At 34.2% G+C, this 20596-nt stretch overlaps 2 protein-coding genes across 3 annotated transcripts; one reads left to right on the top strand and one right to left on the bottom strand.

The window, feature by feature from the left end:
- The first annotated feature begins 4172 nt into the window (after nt 1-4172).
- Nucleotides 4173-5535, top strand: LOC149937641 (uncharacterized). Its single transcript, XM_090177607.1, has 7 exons — nt 4173-4312; nt 4417-4493; nt 4575-4683; nt 4746-4838; nt 5021-5129; nt 5193-5409; nt 5483-5535. The coding sequence occupies exons 1-7, from the start codon at nt 4173-4175 to the stop codon at nt 5533-5535; spliced, it is 798 nt and encodes a 265-aa protein (XP_090033733.1).
- Nucleotides 5536-9253: 3718 nt separating this feature from the next.
- Nucleotides 9254-14421, bottom strand: LOC149937640 (uncharacterized). 2 transcript variants are annotated; one of them, XM_090178710.1, is made up of 7 exons: nt 13969-14421; nt 13728-13895; nt 12077-12184; nt 11506-11802; nt 11329-11440; nt 9518-9782; nt 9254-9466 (listed from the first exon to the last, which is right to left on the bottom strand). In XM_090178710.1, the coding sequence occupies exons 1-7, from the start codon at nt 14239-14241 to the stop codon at nt 9301-9303; spliced, it is 1389 nt and encodes a 462-aa protein (XP_090034836.1). In that variant the 5' UTR covers nt 14242-14421; the 3' UTR covers nt 9254-9300. The 2 variants fall into 2 exon arrangements, with proteins under 2 accessions (XP_090034836.1, XP_090034837.1); XM_090178711.1 differs by having other exon boundaries at nt 11335-11440.
- Nucleotides 14422-20596: the final 6175 nt, after the last annotated feature.

Here is a 20596-nt window from a genome sequence, read left to right as displayed (position 1 = left end):
TGCAACGGTTAAATTTTTGTAACCAGAAGTCCATTATTCTTGATTTTCACCCCGAAACATAGTTTTTTTAACTAATCGTATCTCGGCCATAAAGCCCGTTAATAAATAAAATTATATATTACTGTGAAACCTGGCTTAATATTTTTATTAAAACAACACCAACCACCACCTTCTATTTATTTCGTTTCCAATCAAAAATACCCCTTTGAAAAGGGGAAAGCACTTTTCAAAACTAGGTCAACCAAGGGTGAGTAAATCAGTTTCCGCAAGGTCAACAAGTGACGTTGAAAAAGAAGGGGGGGAAGCACACTCTCCACAAAAAGCACTGTTCAAAGTTACGTGACGTTAACCAAGGGTTAGGTCCTACAAACACGTGACCAGGAAAAGTAGTTCTACAAGGACCGGCCGCCTTCTTGCATTTCTGACCTTTGAACTCGGCTTAAAAGGAAAGTACGTCTACGATCGTTTTTTCTTGAGCTTTACCGCAAGTACATGGTGTATCGTGTTGAAGAAGCGAGTAGATCGATGCCAAGCGTGAAGAATGAGTTTTGTGGTTCCACATTTTCACGCGCTGGTGCTTTCATGATTGGTTTCATCTGGTTTTCCAAAGGATGAATGTCTTGTTTATTTAGCCAGTAGCTCAGAAACTCGTTCTCCAGTTTCAAGAACTTGCATTTTTCGAGCTTAAAATTTGAATCTAAATCGTTAAATTTTGGTGCTTATTTAAATTATTATATTTAATTTTTTAATATTATTTTTGCATATTCTACTGAAATACATCCAGGAAATTTTAAATAAATAATTATGTATTAGTAGTCAACCATAAATTTTGTTTATTTTAACAAAATTAACAAAGCATTTGATAGAATAATGTATCATATTTATTTTGAAAATGTACATTTTTATAAAAATTTACCTTGAAGACCTAACTCTTGTTTTCAAAAACATTTTCAATAAATTATCTTTTACACTTAGATAAACATTTTACTCCTTAAGCTACCCCGAGAGATTGATATCATGAGGCACATAGTATTTGGCCTAATAAAGAACAACATGAACTATTTATTTCATTGCATACCAATTAAATTATTACATACATTTTTGTTTAATTTTAAAAATTTGGTTGCCCTCAAATGACTGTTTAATTATTTGGACTTAAATTTTTGCCGTGCCAGTCAGACACAAATAAAACTCTTAATAGCAAGGCTATCGAAGTTCTTTTATTTAGAGCTTAATTAAGTTCAAATATTTTAAAATATTTAATTTAACATCGACACGCGAACCCTCCAATCTTTTACGGAAAGTTTTCAGATAGTTAAATGGTCAAATAAATATATATTTTTTTCCACTATAGAAAGTTTTACTCACGGCACAATGTTTGATAACTGAATCACGGAATGCAATTATTACGAGATGTGTTTCTAACTTTGCCTGGACTGGGCAAGTTAATTAAAGTTTCTACCATTTTATCGACATATTTTGAACGACTTCATGGCTTTAACACAATACATGTTCAGTTGCATAATTAAATACAGCCTTAGTCATTAATTAAGTATTTATCAACAAGTTGGCAAGCCAAAATATACCTCTCCTCGGAAGAATTGTCCCTAGTGGTATTAATTTTTCGAGATAACCCTTAAAGATATATCTCCGCAATTTAGAGTTATTTGTTAAAAATATTAACCCATTTCTATCCCGCCCGGTATAAAATTTTAATTATAATTAAAATAATTGAGACGAAACGACCAATTTTAATTTATTCAGAATATCATAAGTTAAGTAGTTACAACAGTAAGTTGGACGTACTATAACAATGCACAATTGAATTAAACCCTTTTACAGAACAAGTTTATCAGTTAAATATAATACGAAGCAAATTTTAATGAAATATCTACAGAGGCTTTTTGGAATTACTCGCTTACGAAATACTTGCCGCATCTTTAACGCTCATTTTATTTCAACACTCGCCCTTGATGAAGATACCGTAGATATCTGGTAGTGGACGACTCGTTCACTTCCTGTTGACGTTGTGACGCATACCACATGAAAAAGACCAATGCCGTCCAATTTCCAATATCATATAATGACTCGCACACCCAAGAAATCATTGACTGCGTTAGAAATCGTAGATATCCAAATATCCACACCAAATGTATTTACAAGAAGCAAAAACCTTACCATCAACAAAGCACAGAGAGCCACTTGACTAACCGCCAGCTTTTAAAGCAATTAACGTTAAATTATCTCCTTTGAATTAACAGAACTATATATAGGTCATTAAGAAAGTGGACCACCCACAGGGTCTACCCTTTAACCCTCTAATCTCGGCTGACTGCGCTAAAACAAGATTTAACCTTTAAAAAATACCAGATTAGGCCTTCATAAATTCATTAATAAAAAAAGACTTTATTACCTATTATGCTTACGATGCCTGTCTTAATTTCAGTGAATCTAAGCAGCTATCGGTGGTTCTGTGGTAGAGCGCTCGACTGCCAAGCCGAATGGTCTGGGTTCGAAACCTGGGTGGCGCATTTGTTTTTAATCAATAGAGAAACGCTAAATTAGAATTTCTTCGATGCAATAATTTCAATTTCAATTCTATTTCAATTAAACCAAAATTTCGTACTCTATTAAATACGCTTCCGATAAAGCTGAAGGTCTAATTTTCAATAAGGTGTAACAAGTGTCGGTGGTTCTGTGGTAGAACGTCCGCCTGTCAATCAGGAGGTCTCGGGTTCAAATCCCGCCCGATGCGATCGCAAATTGATACTAAGACGAATACCGTGTACAACTGGTGGAAACCCTGCCATTGGACGTTGAGAGGTAGCATTACACTCAGCACTCGGTCCGTCCCAAAGTCATTAAGTAGAAGTTGGAGAGAAAACGCCCATATAAACACAACAAACTCAACATGCACATCCATCAGAACACAAACACAACAAATTCAACACTCACAACCTACGCATAAACATTACAAAAACGTAACACACCAAACCGTCACGACGGTGAGCGAAAAAACACCATCCAAACCAAACCGCAAATGCATCCGTTAACGCTCACCGTCACACGGTGGTTTTGCCAACCCTTTGAGAAACTGCGTACGCAGTGATTACACTTTGCACCGAAAATGCGAACGCGTTCGCAGTCCTGACAGACAGACACACCCACAGACCCACCCACAGACCCACCCACAGACAGACACGGTCGTTGTATAACCCCTCCTAGGGGACTTTGTCCCCTCGGAGAGGTAAAAAGGGTACTGATTCTCAATCTCTGAGCATTATTTTATTTACAATTTTGTTGCTACGAAAAATGAGTACTGCTATACCGTTAATAAGCGCCTTTTTTGAGGCTGAGTGGCAACCGTTGACTTCGCAAAAGAATTTTTCACCGCATCCTCTGGATTCCGACGTCCATACTTGTTAGTAATCACTCCAGGTTATTCGCACTTTTAATTTGGTTTTTTCATACAAAATTCTATCCCAGTGTGTTAAAAAATTAATAAATAGACGATTTGGGGACTTTTGCAACGCAGCACGTAATAAAAAAGCTTAAACCAAAGGCCTAAGTTGATTTCGTAAATTGTTTAAATATAACAATTATTGGTAAGTAATTTTTATTTTAAGTAAATTTTGGGATCTAGAAATCGAATTTGATCCATAATTTCGGAAATTAAGCTTTGTTCTCTTAATCAGCGAAGTTAATAAACGTTTTTTTGATATCTATAGCTGTTTTTTAAAAACCCACTTCACCATTTATAGAATTCCCTTTAAAGGAACAAGATCGCACTCTATTTATAAAAAAAATCGAATTGCAGTTTGGGTTTTCGATTTAGATGGCGCCACCGTTCGACTGGCCCTTTTGAGGGTTTTGTTCGGATAACGGCTAAAAACTTGGCTAGCTGGCGAAGACGGTCGAGTCCATGTACAGTTTTTAGGGAGATCCGTTAGTAAATGGGCCCTTCTGCTTTCTCGCCTAACCAACTCTGCCTAAAGAAAGGGTTTTGCCGCTTTATATTCTAAGACTGAAATTCTTTTCTCTTGTTATAGAGCCCGTGCGTTATTTATGAGCTCCGGCTGTAACGGTTTTATATCTTTTTAATAGGCCAAATTCTTGAAAAATATCGCGAGTTCGGTAAATCGGTTTTCGTCGTAATCAATTTTTAATCAACGATGGATCCACCGCAAGATAATAAAGTAAATAAAACTTACAAAGTTAACTTGGGTTTGGAGATGTTTGAAAGATGGTCCCGCGAACGTAAACGATTGTATCTTACTAATGAACAATTTGCTGCACATCTTTTCAAAAGACTGTAAGATTAATTCTTTATATTATATTATATTATATTATATTATATTGTTTTTATTCTTTAATTTGTTTAGATTATAGATAGAACTAATGGTAAATGAATTTTAGGGATGAATTGGAATGTGGAAAAAAACAATACTTTGATAAATGTCAAGAAAATCACTTTAGTTATTCAAAGAAAAAATGTAAATAAGATAATACTTACTAATTATAATTATACGTTATTCTATATAGTATTTTTTTTTCACAAATTGTGGTATTTTCAGCCTCTGAGGTATCTACTCAAACTGAAATGTTCTGTCGTACTAACGACCTAACTCCTAGGAGTACTAGAATTGGGTTTAGGCAAAATAGACTGATTTCTACCCCAATGTTGTAAGATAGTTGTAAAGTGATTGCATTAACGATGTTTTGGCTGATTAAAATTTTAAATTTAGGTCATCTTTCAATGAGAAATTACAGACCGTAACTGTTCATGTAACAAGTCCATTATCTACCTATGCACAGTCTCCTTTGTACGTAAACAATCGGTAAGTTGCACGAGGTAGTTAAAACACGTTTAAACATCATTTCCGGTAGCGTAATGTCGACCAGTCTGCCTACTGGTCGCCATTACGCTACACAGTAATAGCACCTGGAAAGGCTGGAGTAGGCCTGGCTTACTTGAAATTATTTTAATGAAATATGTAATAAATTTAATTGTTACACTCAGACAGTCAACAATAGAACCCCCTCAAATGTTCATAAGTCCCGCAGGCGGTGTGAGCTCAACATTTACGTCTCCCCTTCTGGTTGACAACTGTCAACATCTTGCAAATCAGGTACTATATTGCATTCTACTATGAAAAGGATATTTAAGTTAATGCACCGTTGTCTTATTATAGTTTCAGGACCTAATTATTTCTGACCCAACTCCAAAAGACGCAGTCCAAGAAGAAATAGTATTGGTATTTTTCTCCAACCTCGAAAATTTAGTAAAACAAGCTTTTGGACTGAATTGCTTTTGTGGTGCTGCAGTGGAATACAAATCTACCTTCCGTGGAACAGCTCTAATATTTTCTTGGAAATGCTCAGCAGGGGGGAGGCAAGCAACACAAAAAAGTAACTTTACACGTTTAGACATATTGCTTTTTGCGTTCATTTCAAATAAAACCATACAACAAAATTTTAAAAGGGTTTGTGGTACAGCCAAAAGTGTTTTCATGGCATCTTCGCGGGGAATATTAAAGTTGCCAGTGGAATATTGTTAGCTGGTCATGAATTTACTAAAATAGTGAAACTTGCTAATTTTTCAAAAATACATCTCATATCAAAAGATACGTTTTACCGGTATGAAATTTATATTAGAGAAACTCAACATTTTCTAAAAGTTTTATTTTCCTAACAGTTATCAGAGGCATTTCATTAGACAAGCAATTCAAAATTATTGGCAAATATTCCAAGATAAAGTTTATGACGACTTAGAAGGAGATCAAGAACTTGTTATTGCAGGCGATGGGCGGATGGACTCACCTGGTCATAGTTGTACTTACTGTACATACACCTTTGCCGACATAAAAACCAAAAAAATATTGGCTATATGTAATGTTGATGTGCGCCAAGCGAATGGAAAATGTTGCAACATGGAGTTAATCGGTTTTAAAAAAGCTTCACAAGAAATAATGACGAAAGCAGCTGATCATGGAATTAAAATTGTTGAAGTGGTGAGCGAAATGGGTATGTTATATGATAAAAATATTGATCAAACACCACCTTATAAAATGTTTTATTTAGGCAAATCAGGCAGAGTTTTGAAGGATGCAAGACTCTCACTCGACATATGGCATGGAGGGAAAAACTTGCCCAAGAAAATAATAGAAGTAGTGGTCTTAATAAAAAAAATTATCAATACAACTGCGATATATAATGCATTTCGCCAATCAAGGCTTCACATCAGAAAGGATGTTCAGTATTAGCAGAATGGGCTAAGGATATTCGAAACCATCTGTGGTACTGTGCTAGGGATTGTGAGGGAGACTATGATTTGCTACTGGTTAAGCTTTTGTCTTATGCCATTTGAAGTAACATCACTTACAACTATTTTGTTGTTATTTTACCTAGGCAAGTTTCCAAAGTTGTCTTAATCACGTAACTAACTACCATGAGTGGTTAACTGATTTTGGAGCGGGATTTGCCTGTAATCACGAAATACCTTTACCAGAAGATAAGAGGAATAAAGATTGGCTAAATGAAAATTCTCCAGCGTACAAAGCCTTGGAAAATATAGTTCAGAATAAATACTTTGAGGATAACTTACAGTATTATACTAACTTACGGTAGTGTTGGTTAAATACGAATGTTCTTTATAAATTGATTTGATTAAGTTTATAATTTTTTACAGGCACACCGGGTTTATAGAATGTTTCAACAATTTGATTCTTGCCTATGCCTCCAAGAAGAATTTTTACACGTAAGTTATATTATACCTATACAGGGTCTTTTTTTTTGCTCGGAAAAGTGTTTTTTTTTCAAAAACTATTTATAGTACCGATTTCAAATTTGGAAGGTCAATTCTCTATACCGGGGGACATCAGTTTGAGAAATTTGAGCGTTTTCGGTAATGTTTTTCACCAATTTTGAAAAATTATTTTTCGACCACTAGGTGCGAGATAAAAAATTTCTATTATAAAATTGTAGGCCGTCATCGAAAACCCTTATAAATTGTTCACTCGACGAAAAACAACTTATTTAACAGTGAAAATTCGAGCTTGAAAAATTTACAAGTTGGTGAAGCCAAATTACGATTGTTTGAAACGATAATTGAAACCGAATTACCTAATCCAGTTGAAACTTTGGTTAAAAAAACGACCGGATTTAAAAAACACGAGGCTATAGGTCAATCCTAAACATGCATTGGGTATTTAAAGGAAAACTTTGGGAGATTATTATCAGTGTTTGATAATATTTCGAACAATGCCTCGTTATTCAGTAGCTGAGCGTACCGAGATAGTTGCCATTTACTATGGAGAAGCAGCGCAAAACCTTAGAAGAGTGACTGAAATCTTCGCAGAAAGACATCCAAATGGAGCACCATCTGTAAATACAGTAAGACGAGCAATTCACGATTTCAATCAATTTGGTAACTTGCAACCTAGGTTTCGCGGATTGGGTCAACCGGATTTAGACTTCGAGAACAATGTACTCGCGTACTTTGTGGCATATCCTCGTCACAGTTGCGCTAACGCCGCTGCTGATTTGGGTTGTTCTGCAAATCATGTGTGGAAAATTCTTCGTAAGAATCGCTATCACCCATACAGAGCTACGCTCCACCAAGGACTAATTGACGGAGACCATCAAAGACGTTATGAATTTAGCAACTGGTTACTAAATGCTGTCCAAGAAGATAGACAATTTTTGCGACATGTTTTGTTCTCCGACGAAGCGTCATTTTCTAGAGATGGGCCCTTTAATCATCAAAACAGCCATCTTTGGTCTGACATCAACCCACATTGGGGTTTTGAATATCATCACCAGGTTCAATTTTAACGGGTCAATGTTTGGGTTGGACTTGTTGGAAACCGTTTGATTGGTCCCTTTTTCCTGCCGACGAACCTCAACGGCCAAAGGTATTTACATTTTCTACAGAACGAACTGAGTGACGCAATCGACGACCTTCCATTGGCTGAAAGACGTCAGTTGTGGTTTCAGCAAGATGGCGCCCCTCCGCATTTTCCCCGGCAAGTAACTGAGCACCTCAACAACGAGTTTCCTGAAAGGTGGATAGGGAGAAATGGTCCAGTGCATTGGCCAGCAAGGTCACCTGACCTAACACCGCTGGATTATTTTCTCTGGGGATTCGTTAAAGCAAAGGTATACGCCACGCCCATTGAAACTAGGGAGGAACTCATTAGACGAATAATCAGTGCTTGCCGAGACGTCACACCAGAAATGGTAGAGAAAGCGTTTGAGAACTTAATTGTCCGCGCACAAACCTGTGTTGCAGCCAATGGTGATATTATTGAAAATGTTTTGTAAAAATTTATGTGAATAAAATATCTGCATTTAAAAACCAAACGTGTACATTTTTTCAAGTGTGAAAACTCTACTACGTTTGTATAAGACTTGTTCCCTTTTCAATTATCGTTTCAAACAATCGTAATTTGGCTTCACCAACTTGTAAATTTTTCAAGCTCGAATTTTCACTGATAAATAAGTTGTTTTTCGTCGAGTGAACAATTTTTAAGGGTTTTCGATGACGGCCTACAACTTTATAATAGAATTTTTTTATCTCGCACCTAGTGGTCGAAAAATAATTTTTCAAAATTGGTGAAAAACATTACCGAAAACGCTCAAATTTCTCAAACTGATGTCCCCCGGTATAGAGAATTGACCTTCCAAATTTGAAATCGGTACTATAAATAGTTTTTGAAAAAAAACACTTTTCCGAGCAAAAAAAAAGACCCTGTATATTATAAAACATAATTTAATTGCGACTCATCTGAAAGATGGAAAAGTTATTGTACACGGATAACAATAGCAGCAATTGATTATAACTGCCACGTTGATCGAAAAGAATCTTGTGATGGAAATGGAAACCCAAAGTACAAACTTTTTTGGAATAAAAAGGCCAAAAACTGGGCTATTGGAAAATTATACGAACCAAAGAGGTACACTTATATTGACTCAGTAGTGGAAAAAATCTTTGAAGAAAAGATTAAATTTAAAGTAAGATATTTTCATTCTATGACATGACATTATAATGGTTATAAAACTGAAAATGTAAATTATAATAGGGTAAAATGACAGATCCATCAATTCTTGATGTAACAGATCCAAGAAATCTTTCTAAACATATAAGCATGCAAGACAAGCCGGATAAAGATGACATTCTGGCTAACTACCAATCACGATTTACCAAAGGGTCTCTAATACTGTAAAAATGTTAGATTTTAAAAAATAGAATGAATAAAATTCAAACTTTATTTTTATTATCAAAGTTGAAAACTGATAAATTTAATAGCCTTCAACAATACGGCCACGTCTGAATCCAGTATACCCACCATTTAGCGAGGGAAACGCTCTTCTTATTTCCAGAACACAACACGATGGTATAACAATCCTATTGCCCGCACCCAAACGTCCATAATCCAAAAGCGTGTAATTGCGATATGCGTGATAACTAAAGGAAAATTAGAAACTCAAACAAATCAGAACAAATTATGTTAATTACCGGAAATTTTCGTTATCGGCGTTCAGCCCTCTACGCCTTGCAGCCTCTTTTCTGAACCGCATGCTTATTTGAAGTATGGGTCTGTACAGACAAACCAAGTTGAACATGGCTCTTGTAGTAACGCAGAGTACTTGTCGACAACACTTGTTTTCGTCTTCTGTCGGCATTGGCCTACAATTTCCACATATACACTTCGGTTTCTTTTGAGGAGGTGAAGAGGGTGCGGGTGGTTCTACATCTCTATTTTCTTTGTCAGTCACTTCATCTAAAATTACAAGAATTCAATATAAGCTTACCTGGCACTTTAATATTCATATTTTATTATGTTTAATTACTTAACCATTTATATTAAACTTATTATTTACCATGGTGAATATTAGTAGAAATTATGTTTAATTCAGAGAAAACGGCATGGTATTAGAAGATAAAACTTATTTTATACAAGACGTTTCGAGCCGAGGCTCTTCTTCAGTCGTTCGTTAGTTTTAATTTGATTTAAAATTTTACCACGCGCCATATTCAAGTTCTAATATCACGCGAGCAGAAGGTCAGCGTGTTAAAAATAAACAAAAGTTTTACTGATTTTAACAATTTGGCTTGCTGGCTTCGTTTTATGGATGATATATTTTTTGTATGGAAGGGAGACTTGGATTCATTAACGACTTTTCACAATGATTTAAATAATTTACATAACTCTATTCACTTCACTCTTGAACTAGAAGTTAACCACGAAATTCCTTTTTTAGACCTATTTATTAAAAATGTTAATGGTAAACTAACCTTTTCATTATTCCAAAAGCCTACTCATTCAAAAACCTTTTTAAACTTTAATTCAAACCACCCCAACCATGTAAAAACATCAGTCGTAAAAGGTTTAAAACACCATATTGAATCCATATCTGATAACCCAATTGCGGATAAATTAAAAATTAAAAATCAGTTAATTGAATCAGATTATCCAAAAACACTTATAGAAACCATATTTGACAGAAACTTAATCAGCATGCCTTCTGATATGAAAAGTAAACCTAAAGAGGAGGTTTTAGTTTTACCCTATATACCTAAAACCACAGAGAAACTTAAACGTATTTTGAAAAATTATAAAATAAACTTAGTATCAAAAACCACTAATATACTAAAAAATCAAATTTCTCATTTAAAACCTAAAATAGAAGATTCCGCCATTCGAGGCGTTATTTATGAAATCCCTTGCTCATGTGGAAAAACGTATATTGGTGAAACAAAACGTTCCATTTTAGACAGGATACGTGAACATAAATCCTGCGTGGCTAAGGGCGATATGAATAACGGAATTTCAAAACATATTTGGTCTACGTTAAACCACTCTATTAAATGGGATGATTACAAAATTTTAAAACGGGAAACCAATGGTACAAAAGAAAATTCTATGAAGGATTGTATATTCGTAAACTAGGTAATTTAAATTTAGATAAAGGATGTCAAGAAGTAACTAATTGGGGTAATATTGTGATTTAAAATTTTATTTTATTTTATATTTATATTTTAATAATTCACACTGACTTACATATACTTTGGATTTATCGTTTACATTGATTCTATTACACACGTAAATTGTTAAAATCAGTTAAACTTTTGTTTATTTTTTAACACGCTGACCTTCTGCTCGCGTGATATTAGAACTTGAATATGGCGCGTGGTAAAATTTTAAATCAAATTAAAACTAACGAACGACTGAAGAAGAGCCTCGGCTCGAAACGTCTTGTATAAAATAAGTTTTATCTTCTAATACCATGCCGTTTTCTCTGAATTAAACATAATTTCTACTTAACCATTACTTTCGTCATTAGTAGCATATATTATGGATAAGGCCTCTGGTAGTTGTGGTGCTACTTTCACAAAGAAATTTTCCAAAGCATCTCGGCTAACAGTTTTAGAAGCAATCTAAATTTGTTTTTCAAATTAATTAAAATTTAAAATATTTAAACCAACAATAAATTGATACTCACTCTTATTTCTTCCATATGTTGTTTTGCAAAATTTTCTCTGCTGGAATCAACAGCACCAGCAGTAGACGCAGCTGCCTTTTTCAAATTTTTATATGGCTTTGTTTTTCCGGAATGTTTCTTTCCAACTTTTTTCCTTTTCGTTGTAGTAATGGTTGAAGTATCTTCATCCGAGTCAGTAGCAAAAATATTTCTTTTGGCCGGATTTTCCTGGTTCCGGTTACTTCTTATTGATTTTGCTTTATTTGGTTGTGGCGGTTCAAATAAATCTTCGTTATCTTCTGACTCACTTGGAATGTTCTAAAAATTGTAAATAAATAAACAGGATGTAAAATCATAACCACGGGGAATAACTCATAATGTCTTAGGTATGAATTTCAAATTTTACCAGGTCATAGTGTGAATTTTTGTTAAAAATGATTAAATAAAGTTAAAAATGATTAAATCGTGCTTAAAATGATTAAATCATGATTAAAATGATTAAATCATGATTATTAGGCCACTCTAAAGCTTAGTGATCTGCCCCCGTATATGACCACTATCATAAATAAACGAATGATAATTATAATAATACCTGATTTCTTTCACAATCTGATGATATTTCGTAGTATATTCTGTCTGAAAACAGTTCTTGGGAGTTGTCAGCCGTCTTTAGTTCTGCCTCAATCATTGTTTCAAGGCTCTGCAAAAATTAGAGACAAATATTATTTTTTTTACAAATAATTTATAGTTCTATTCACTAAGTGTTTATTTGAAAAAATATTTTAAATAACGCTGGCAATTTCTCCAGCTGGCATCCATCAATGATAGGTCGTTGGTTAGGTATCGAACCCCTCTAACTAAATAAACCAGTGTCGTTTCGCTTTCGATTGTCGAATTAAAAAAAATTACGCGCTCTTATAATTTTGGATCCGATTGACTGTTAAATTCTTTTTCAATCTATTTTACTGAAGTACCTCTAAATTGTGTGCGAGTTTTAGCTGTGTCAGGTAAACGGGGGGGGGGCACAACAACCCACCAATCCCCCATTAAAACAAACATGACATACTCATATAATAGGTCTTTCTATAAATTAACTTGGCCTTATTGTTTACTAGCTGGGTAGCCCTTCCTTCGGCCGGGCCCCAGCTAGAACTAAAATAGGTGTCGGTTGGGCCCCAGCTAGGTTGCAGCTGTAGGTTGCAGGATTCACGGCAACTTTCCAGGGGCAAAAATACATAGATTTTGAATCGCTTTTTAACATTATTTAATTAACTTTAACCAAATTGGAAATCGATGGAAATAGCGCGACTCGCTGCCTTTGCGCTATAAGAATAGCTGTGAGAAATTTGGAGGTCCTAGGTTGAACGACTCGGACGCCTATAGAGAAACAGACGCAAGACAGACAGACAGACAGAAGACACTTAGGATAATGAAAACTGTTCTTTGCAAGGATGATTTAAATTGACATTGATATTAATTATCCTTGGATCTTACCCTCTCAGCAGCTGAGAGAGTAAAACCCAAGGAGAATATATATCATGGTCAATGTAAATCGTCCTTGCAAAAACAGTTTTCATTATAAACAAGAAAGCCAAGTTACTTTATAGAAAGACCTATTTTGGGTCCGATTGAGGTAACTCTTAGTTAGAGCTAGAACCAGGTAACTCTTTTGTTAGAGCTAAATATAAATAATACTTCTGGGAAATCATTACTAGACTGCGACTTCGTAAATGGCGGACAAAAATGATAAGTGCGTAATATTGCAGGCGCTATATTTGCAAGCGGGGGAAAATCTTGCCATTCTATTACCACCACTGCTTCGTAAAGAGTTAACTTTCTCCCATCTGATTGTAACAAAATTGGACTTCCTACTATCTACGCCAATTGTTATCATTATTTACTACTACTATAGTGACTACTATGATGGCTACTATTGGTTAATTCTACCGTAAATTAGGTGGATTAAATAAAACCTAGGTTTCCATGTCCGAGTTCAATGTTTATTTATAAATCATGAGCCCCTAATAACCCGGACACTCTACAACAATATGTGAAACATTACCCCCAAAATAGACATTCGTGACTCATGAGGATGACTCATGATAAACTGGCCATCATCCCTTTAATTAGTTCATTATGAATGGGCAAATAAAAAACGTAAAATTTTAAATTTCATATGAAATAAGCTCGGAAATAAGTTATTTCCATAGTTGCTAAACGCGTAATAAACGAGTATTACATACCTCAATTTCGACAGGAACTTCAGCAAGATCATTTTCATTTGAAAGAAAATTGAAATCTGTGACATTTGAGAGGATTTCCTCCGGAATTAGGTTTATCACGGAATCTTTAGGCGTTACGTTTTTGGCCTTGGAAGTCTTCGCCTTTGATTTCATTTTGATCCGAGAACACTAATACAAGCGTGAAATTCTTATAAACATTTGAACTTATAGAGCTTATAAAATTTAAGAAAGTTATACTTACAACTTCATTTTTCTCCGCATCTCCTTTATTCGTACATGGTACTTTTCCCGGGGCACATTTACAGTTTTCGTTACATAAAACTCTCATGGCTCGGCACGAACATCCACCACGTGGTCCTCGACTATTATTTGCATTTTCCGAAATAACCGCGGCTCTTTGGCAAGAATTACGGCATCTACATGGTTCTACGCTGACTTTGCTATTGGTTTTAGCGAAAACAATAGCGGCTATCTCTATTGGTAAACCTTCTAAGTTTTCTTTCGCGACGCTCATTGTAGTTATTCCCTATTTTTCAATAACTACGTTTTTAGATGCACGAACGTAAACTCAGGTTACACTTACACAGAAAACCGAGGCTGTAATGTTAGAAAGGAGCGGATTTCGAGAGATAAGCCGTTCGTAAAACACTTTTCTGGGATATATCGCGTACAGAGCACAGGTGGTCGCTATTGTCCAGTGATCTTTGCTCTTTTTCAACCCCCCCCCCCGCCATCCTCTCGCTAGCCCCGATTCAAAAATTCCAAGAAGTATAGTATTCTATTCGTTATTGTTCGGCTTTCGGAAGAATTTGACACTCCCCACACCCCGTTTTTAGAGGAAATAGGTCAGTGGAAAAACGGAGGAACTTAGAAGGGGGTTTCCCCATAACCTTGAAACGTTGCAGTTTAAAACCGCACTTTTAGGAGGGCGCCACTTCCTAGAGGAGAAAAAAAGCCGAAAACAATTTGGGCCAAAACCAGTACAATTATTGATGATCTTGTTCCTTTAAATAACAAATAACGAAAAAATTATAGATATGTTAAATTTTCGATAATAAAAGCAATACGCGATCACTGTTAATTTCGTAATCTTTCACGAATTTTTAAATATTTACAATTAAAAAAATAAAATTTAGTCACCTTCACAAAGAAAATTTCTTAATTATTATAAACGATAAAATAACTTTTTATAAATAGGCAATTTAGTTAAGTGTAAGGAAAGTTCCAAAATTTTAGCGATATTTTTAAAAAGTAAACCGGTTTTCTCTTTTTGCAGTTAATAAGAGATGTGTAAGAAAAATGTCACTACTATGAACCCTGTCGATATCAGCTCTAATAATTAACAACTGAGTTGTCAATTATGTAACTTGTATTATTTTTTTATATTAAAACACTATGAACGAATATTTCCGGTCATTATTAACATTCATCAAACACTTTACGTACGAGAGTCCCTTAAATTTCTTCATTCAGATAAATTTAACATATCAAGCAGTTGGCAAGCCAAAATATACCTCTTCTCGGAAGAATTGTCCCTAGTGGTATTAATTTCTCGAGATAACCCTTAAGAATATATCTCCGCAATTTAGAGTTATTTGTTAAAAAATGTATCCCAGTTCTATCCCGCCCGGTTAAAATTTTAATTATAATTAAAATAATTGAGACGATACGACTTATTTTAATTTTAGTTACAACAGTGAGTTAGACGTACTATAACAATGCACAATTGAATTAAACCCTTTTTACAGTATACAAGTTTATTAGTTGAATATAATACGAAGCAAATTTTAATGGAGGAAATAACTACAGAGGATATTATAACGGCCGTTCGCTTATTGGTTTATAATTTTAACGGAATCGGGCCGATTTTAATTAAACGATAGTTAATCGAAATTTTGTTAAAAGAATATTCCCCAAGGCCGCGCGATAAATTTACGAGAATAATTTCCCGTCGCCGTTATATCAAAAATTTATTTGATTCGGGATTGCCAGAACTGTAATGTTGTGGGCGAGTGATTACAAAATAGAATGGCAACCAGAATTATGCAAAATTATAAATGTTTATTTTTATTCAGAACAGTCTATGGAACGTTCTAGATTTAACTTTCATCAATAACCAAACAATATATATCCCTTCTACGTAATTGTACAGAACTGGTACTCGACTGTCTAAGACTAGATTTGTCTTAGATCATCGTGATCGAAAATAAACCAAACACATTTACACTTGATTAAATGTTTCATAAATTATACGATATTCAAACTAATTGCAGTCTACCTAAATATGAACGCTGTCTTAATTAACAACTGAGAGCTGTTCGCTACTAGTTACTTCCAATCTACTTAACTAGCCTCACAGGTTGAGTTGGTAATCTCAAGGGTATAATTTAGGTTAATCCAATTCAAAAAATAATAATAATAATCAATTTTATCTTACAGTTTCTCTTGGCAGGCTGACTTGAGTGAGATCACAATTTTTAACACTTTCAGTCCTAAACACACACTGTTCATACACTGAAGTCCATTCACTCACGTTCCAAACGCGAAACACAATTTAACTCTTTTCTTGACCGAAGACCGAACATACTAATTAAAACCGCAAAGTGTCCTCATAACTTTTGACCGACACCAGGACCCCATCCTGCAGTAGTTCATCTGACAGCCAAGAACTAAGATAGACTATATCTTCTATATTAACGGCAACTTATATACTTTTATTTTGTGTAATTTTGGACCCATCGAGATTTAACTTAAGTTCCAAAAATTGGCGAGATTATATTTTTTACCCGGTTTGATTGTAGTTCTCCACACGGTGGCGCTATATTATTACATTGATATAGTTTCCGCGGGAGTTTTGAATAATTATCCTTTTTCTAAGCGTTATTAAGAGGTAACAATGAACTACTTTTTGTGTTTTAACGAAATTTTGTTAGGAATTTAACTAAAATTTAAAACAAAACAAAAAACCGTACCAAAGAATAAACAAACAAAGTTCAATAAACAATATATTCTGATATTGTATTAATCCGTTTAGAAAAAACCTGCCTTATCATAATGGTTCCTTTACTTTAAAATACTAAAATATTTCATTAAATATAATATTAATAGAATGTAAAAATACTTAATTAAATATAAGATAAATATAATCTCTAAATATTTAATGAAATATAAGGTTAATATAATTTATAAATATCTAATTAAATATAAGATTAATATAATTTATAAATATTTAATTTAATTAAATATAAGATTAATATAATCTATAAATATTTAATTAAATATAAGATTAATATAATCTATAAATATTTAATTAAATATAAGATTAACATAATTTATAAATATGTAATGAAATAAGATTAATATAATTTATAAATATTTAATTAAATATAAGATTAATATAATTTATAAATATTTAATTTAATTAAATATAAGATTAATATAATTTATAAATATTTAATTTAATTAAATAAGATTAATATAATTTATAAATATGTAATGAAATAAGATTAATATAATTTATAAATATTTAATTAAATATAAGATTAATATTATTTATAAATATTTAATAAATATAAGATTAATATAATTTATAAATATTTCATTAAATATAAGATTAATATAATTTATTAATATTTCATTAAATATAAGATTAATATAAATATAAGATTAATATAATTTATAAATATTTAATAAAATATAAGATTAATATAATTTATAAATATTTAAAATGACGTAGAATAAATTAAAGTACCTAACGTTATAACTATGTAAAGGACATTCGCCAAAGCTGTTTTTTGGAAAAACACCGTAACTTAACGTGGTTAGAGGAAATCTCTTGCACGAGGCAGACCCAGGTTCGATTCCCGGCCGGCGCCAATAAATCGCAAATTGAAACCCTGCCATTGGACGTTGAGAGGTTGCATAACACACAGAACTCGATCCTTCCCAAAGTCATTAAGAAGAAGTTGGAGAGAAAACGCCCGTACAAACACAACAGACTCAGCATCCACAACCATCATCACACGAACTCAACATCCACAACCATCATCACACAAGCACAACAAACTCAACACCCACAACCGTCATAACAGGCACTCAACATTCACAACCTACACTAAATCATTACAATAACGAAATATCCACTCAAACTGAATTAAAACTGTCGCGACGGTGAGCGTTGACGAACGAAAGACCAACCAAACCAAACCCAATCGCAAATCAATCCGTTAACGCTCACCGTCACACGGTGGTTTTACCAACCTTTAAACTGCTTAAACGGTGGTTCGACTGCCTACGCAGTGATTACCCTTTGCCCCGAAAACACGAACGCGTTCGCAGGCCTGACAGACAGACCCACAGACAGACCCGGTGGTTGTATAACAAAGTCCCCTCGGAGAGGTAAAAACTTAAAAATTTATAAATTGCATTGAACTCCTCAGATATAAACAAAAATGTTGTATTTTAGATTAACAGATAGCAGCTTTGTTCCATGGAAACTTAAAATTCTTATTTTTATTTTATTGGATAGATATCGCGAAAAACTATTGCCATTTTCGAAAATCGTTTTATTTGTTGGGTTTGTTAAGAAAGTTATGAAACCGAGTCGAATAATCGTATTAAATATTGAGAAATCTGCATCTTAATTTTTATACCTTTTGAGAAAGCTTAGAACATTCTATTTTATTTGTACTTTTAAAAATTTTAAGCTGCCTTTTCTTTTATCATTAATTCTACGGAATTGTTTTTTTAAGTTCACACACGAATATCGAATTGCCTGATCTAAATGAGAAGAATTTGCAATAAATTGCATTGTGAAGCTCACATGTTATACGTCTCTAAATATTTAATAAAATACAATATTCAAAAACTAATAGGAATGAAAATCTTTTTTAAGATTGTAATTTTTGAAATCAGAGGCTGCTAATTTATGTCAAATGATTATTCAGGGTAGTAAAGGTGGTTTTGTTAATTCGAATCATTTTCACACTGCTTTACAATCAACATCACTTGATTCTTTATGGTAAATTTGGATAATTTTCCAACACACATAAATTATGCAATCAGAATATTTTAAATAATCACTTAACTAAAATAATTGTGATTCATTAAAGTTTATATTTAAAACTCGAAACAATAGAAGGTAAGATGCCTCTACTTGAAATTAAAAAAAAAACATTTAATTTAAATTTAGATGCTTAAAAGTTATCTAAACTTAGCTCCAGCTTTGGTCCCATTGGGACTTTTAAAAGTCATAAATGGATCTTAATCCTAAGTATCATCCCCTTTATTCGGAAAACTATTTTTCGGGTTGAGACCATAGGTCAACGATCAGAGCTGGGCTCGAACTCACCTCGATGAACTGGTCTTTGAGCTATCGGATGGTCTCGAGCTTGGTCTCACCAATTATTGGCCGGGTCTTGGGCTCGCAATCTAAATTTTCTCGCCGAAGTGAGGTCTCGAGCACAGTAGTTTTAAAACCTACAAACCGTCTCGGGCTTGAACTCACTATAACTTAAAATATACGGGTAGTCTCGGGCTTTCGCTCACTTATTTACAAAATGACGTGACGGGTGGTCTCGGGCTCGGGCTCGAAACAATTACAAATCGAAAAGTGCTCTTGGGCTCAGACTCACTATAGTTACTTACAAATAAAATTTTGGCGTCGAGCTCGGTCTCACTATGTTGTAAAACAACTAAAGGCTCAAGCTTCAGCTCGATGTTTCAAAATATTCAGACAAGCTCAAGCTCGGGATCACTATATTGTAGCTCTGCGTAACATGATTTAACTAAACCCTTCCAACAGCTCTGGACTCTAGAGTTGGTCAAGTTACATCATTTATTCAATAAATAGCCCAATAAGTGTTTTTGAGCTCCATTCGGGCATCACGGGTACACCTGGAAGACGGTTGGAGACTGTCAGGCAGCCCTCAGTACGGTAATCCAGGCGGCGCTAGGCCGCTGTAGCTTCTTACGCTTTTTTTTGCCAAAATGAATTTCAAACGTGGGCTTAGGGCTTAGCAATATCGCGAATTGGAAGAAGATAGAGCTCACCCTCAGATACGAAAACAGATTTCAAATCGGTCTCAGGCTCAATCGTAATCGTAGTTGAGCTAGGGCTAACATCAGATATGGCAACTACCCACATCTGTCTCGAGCTACGGCTCAAGTATTCTGCAGGGCTCACTAGTTACAATATTCATTCCACAATCCCTCAGCTCGGGCTTGGTTTAAACGTTAAAAGTTGTTGGTCTCATCTCAAGCTCACAATAATTATTTAGAAAAACCTGAGCTCGGTCTTAAATTGAGCTCTAGCTGTGAGCCCGTTGACCTATGGTTGAGACAGGACAAAATTAATTTTAATCAATCATAATTTTTGAGTACTTTCACCACAGCGACACTGATCTTTTTTTTCAAATTACATTTTATTAATCTGCAAGCAGTTATAAATGGGGTTTTCATTTCTTGTCTTACTGCTGTTAATTATTCTAGTGGGTTATTTTGGCCAAAGACCACCATTCCACGTCAAAACTCTTCAAGTCCCGTGACATATATTCGGTAATTAAAAGGGGGCAAAAAAGCTAAACACTTAGAAATTTAAAGTTAACAATACTTTAAATTGGTTAGGGTTGAGCTTTTTTTACCCTTTTATGGTATTTTCTAGTTTTTTACTCAAATATAGTCCATCGGTGGTTTTATTAAGTTCTCTGATTGGTAAATGACTGTTTAATTGTGACTGGACAAAAAAGTAACATTCATTTATATCGGGGTTACGGGCTGGATATTGGAAACGTCATCTACATCCAAACCATCTTCCGGGATATTCTCGAATAAGGTAAACTCTCAGATCTTTGCCTTAATGTCGTACTGCC

The sequence above is a fragment of the Leiobunum rupestre genome, chromosome 6 (genome assembly GCF_980474605.1).
Source record: "Leiobunum rupestre chromosome 6, qqLeiRupe1.1.hap1, whole genome shotgun sequence".
NCBI classification, from domain to species: domain Eukaryota; kingdom Metazoa; phylum Arthropoda; class Arachnida; order Opiliones; family Sclerosomatidae; genus Leiobunum; species Leiobunum rupestre.
Note: the sequence above shows the minus strand (reverse complement) of the source record. Positions and strands in the feature narration are given on the sequence as shown.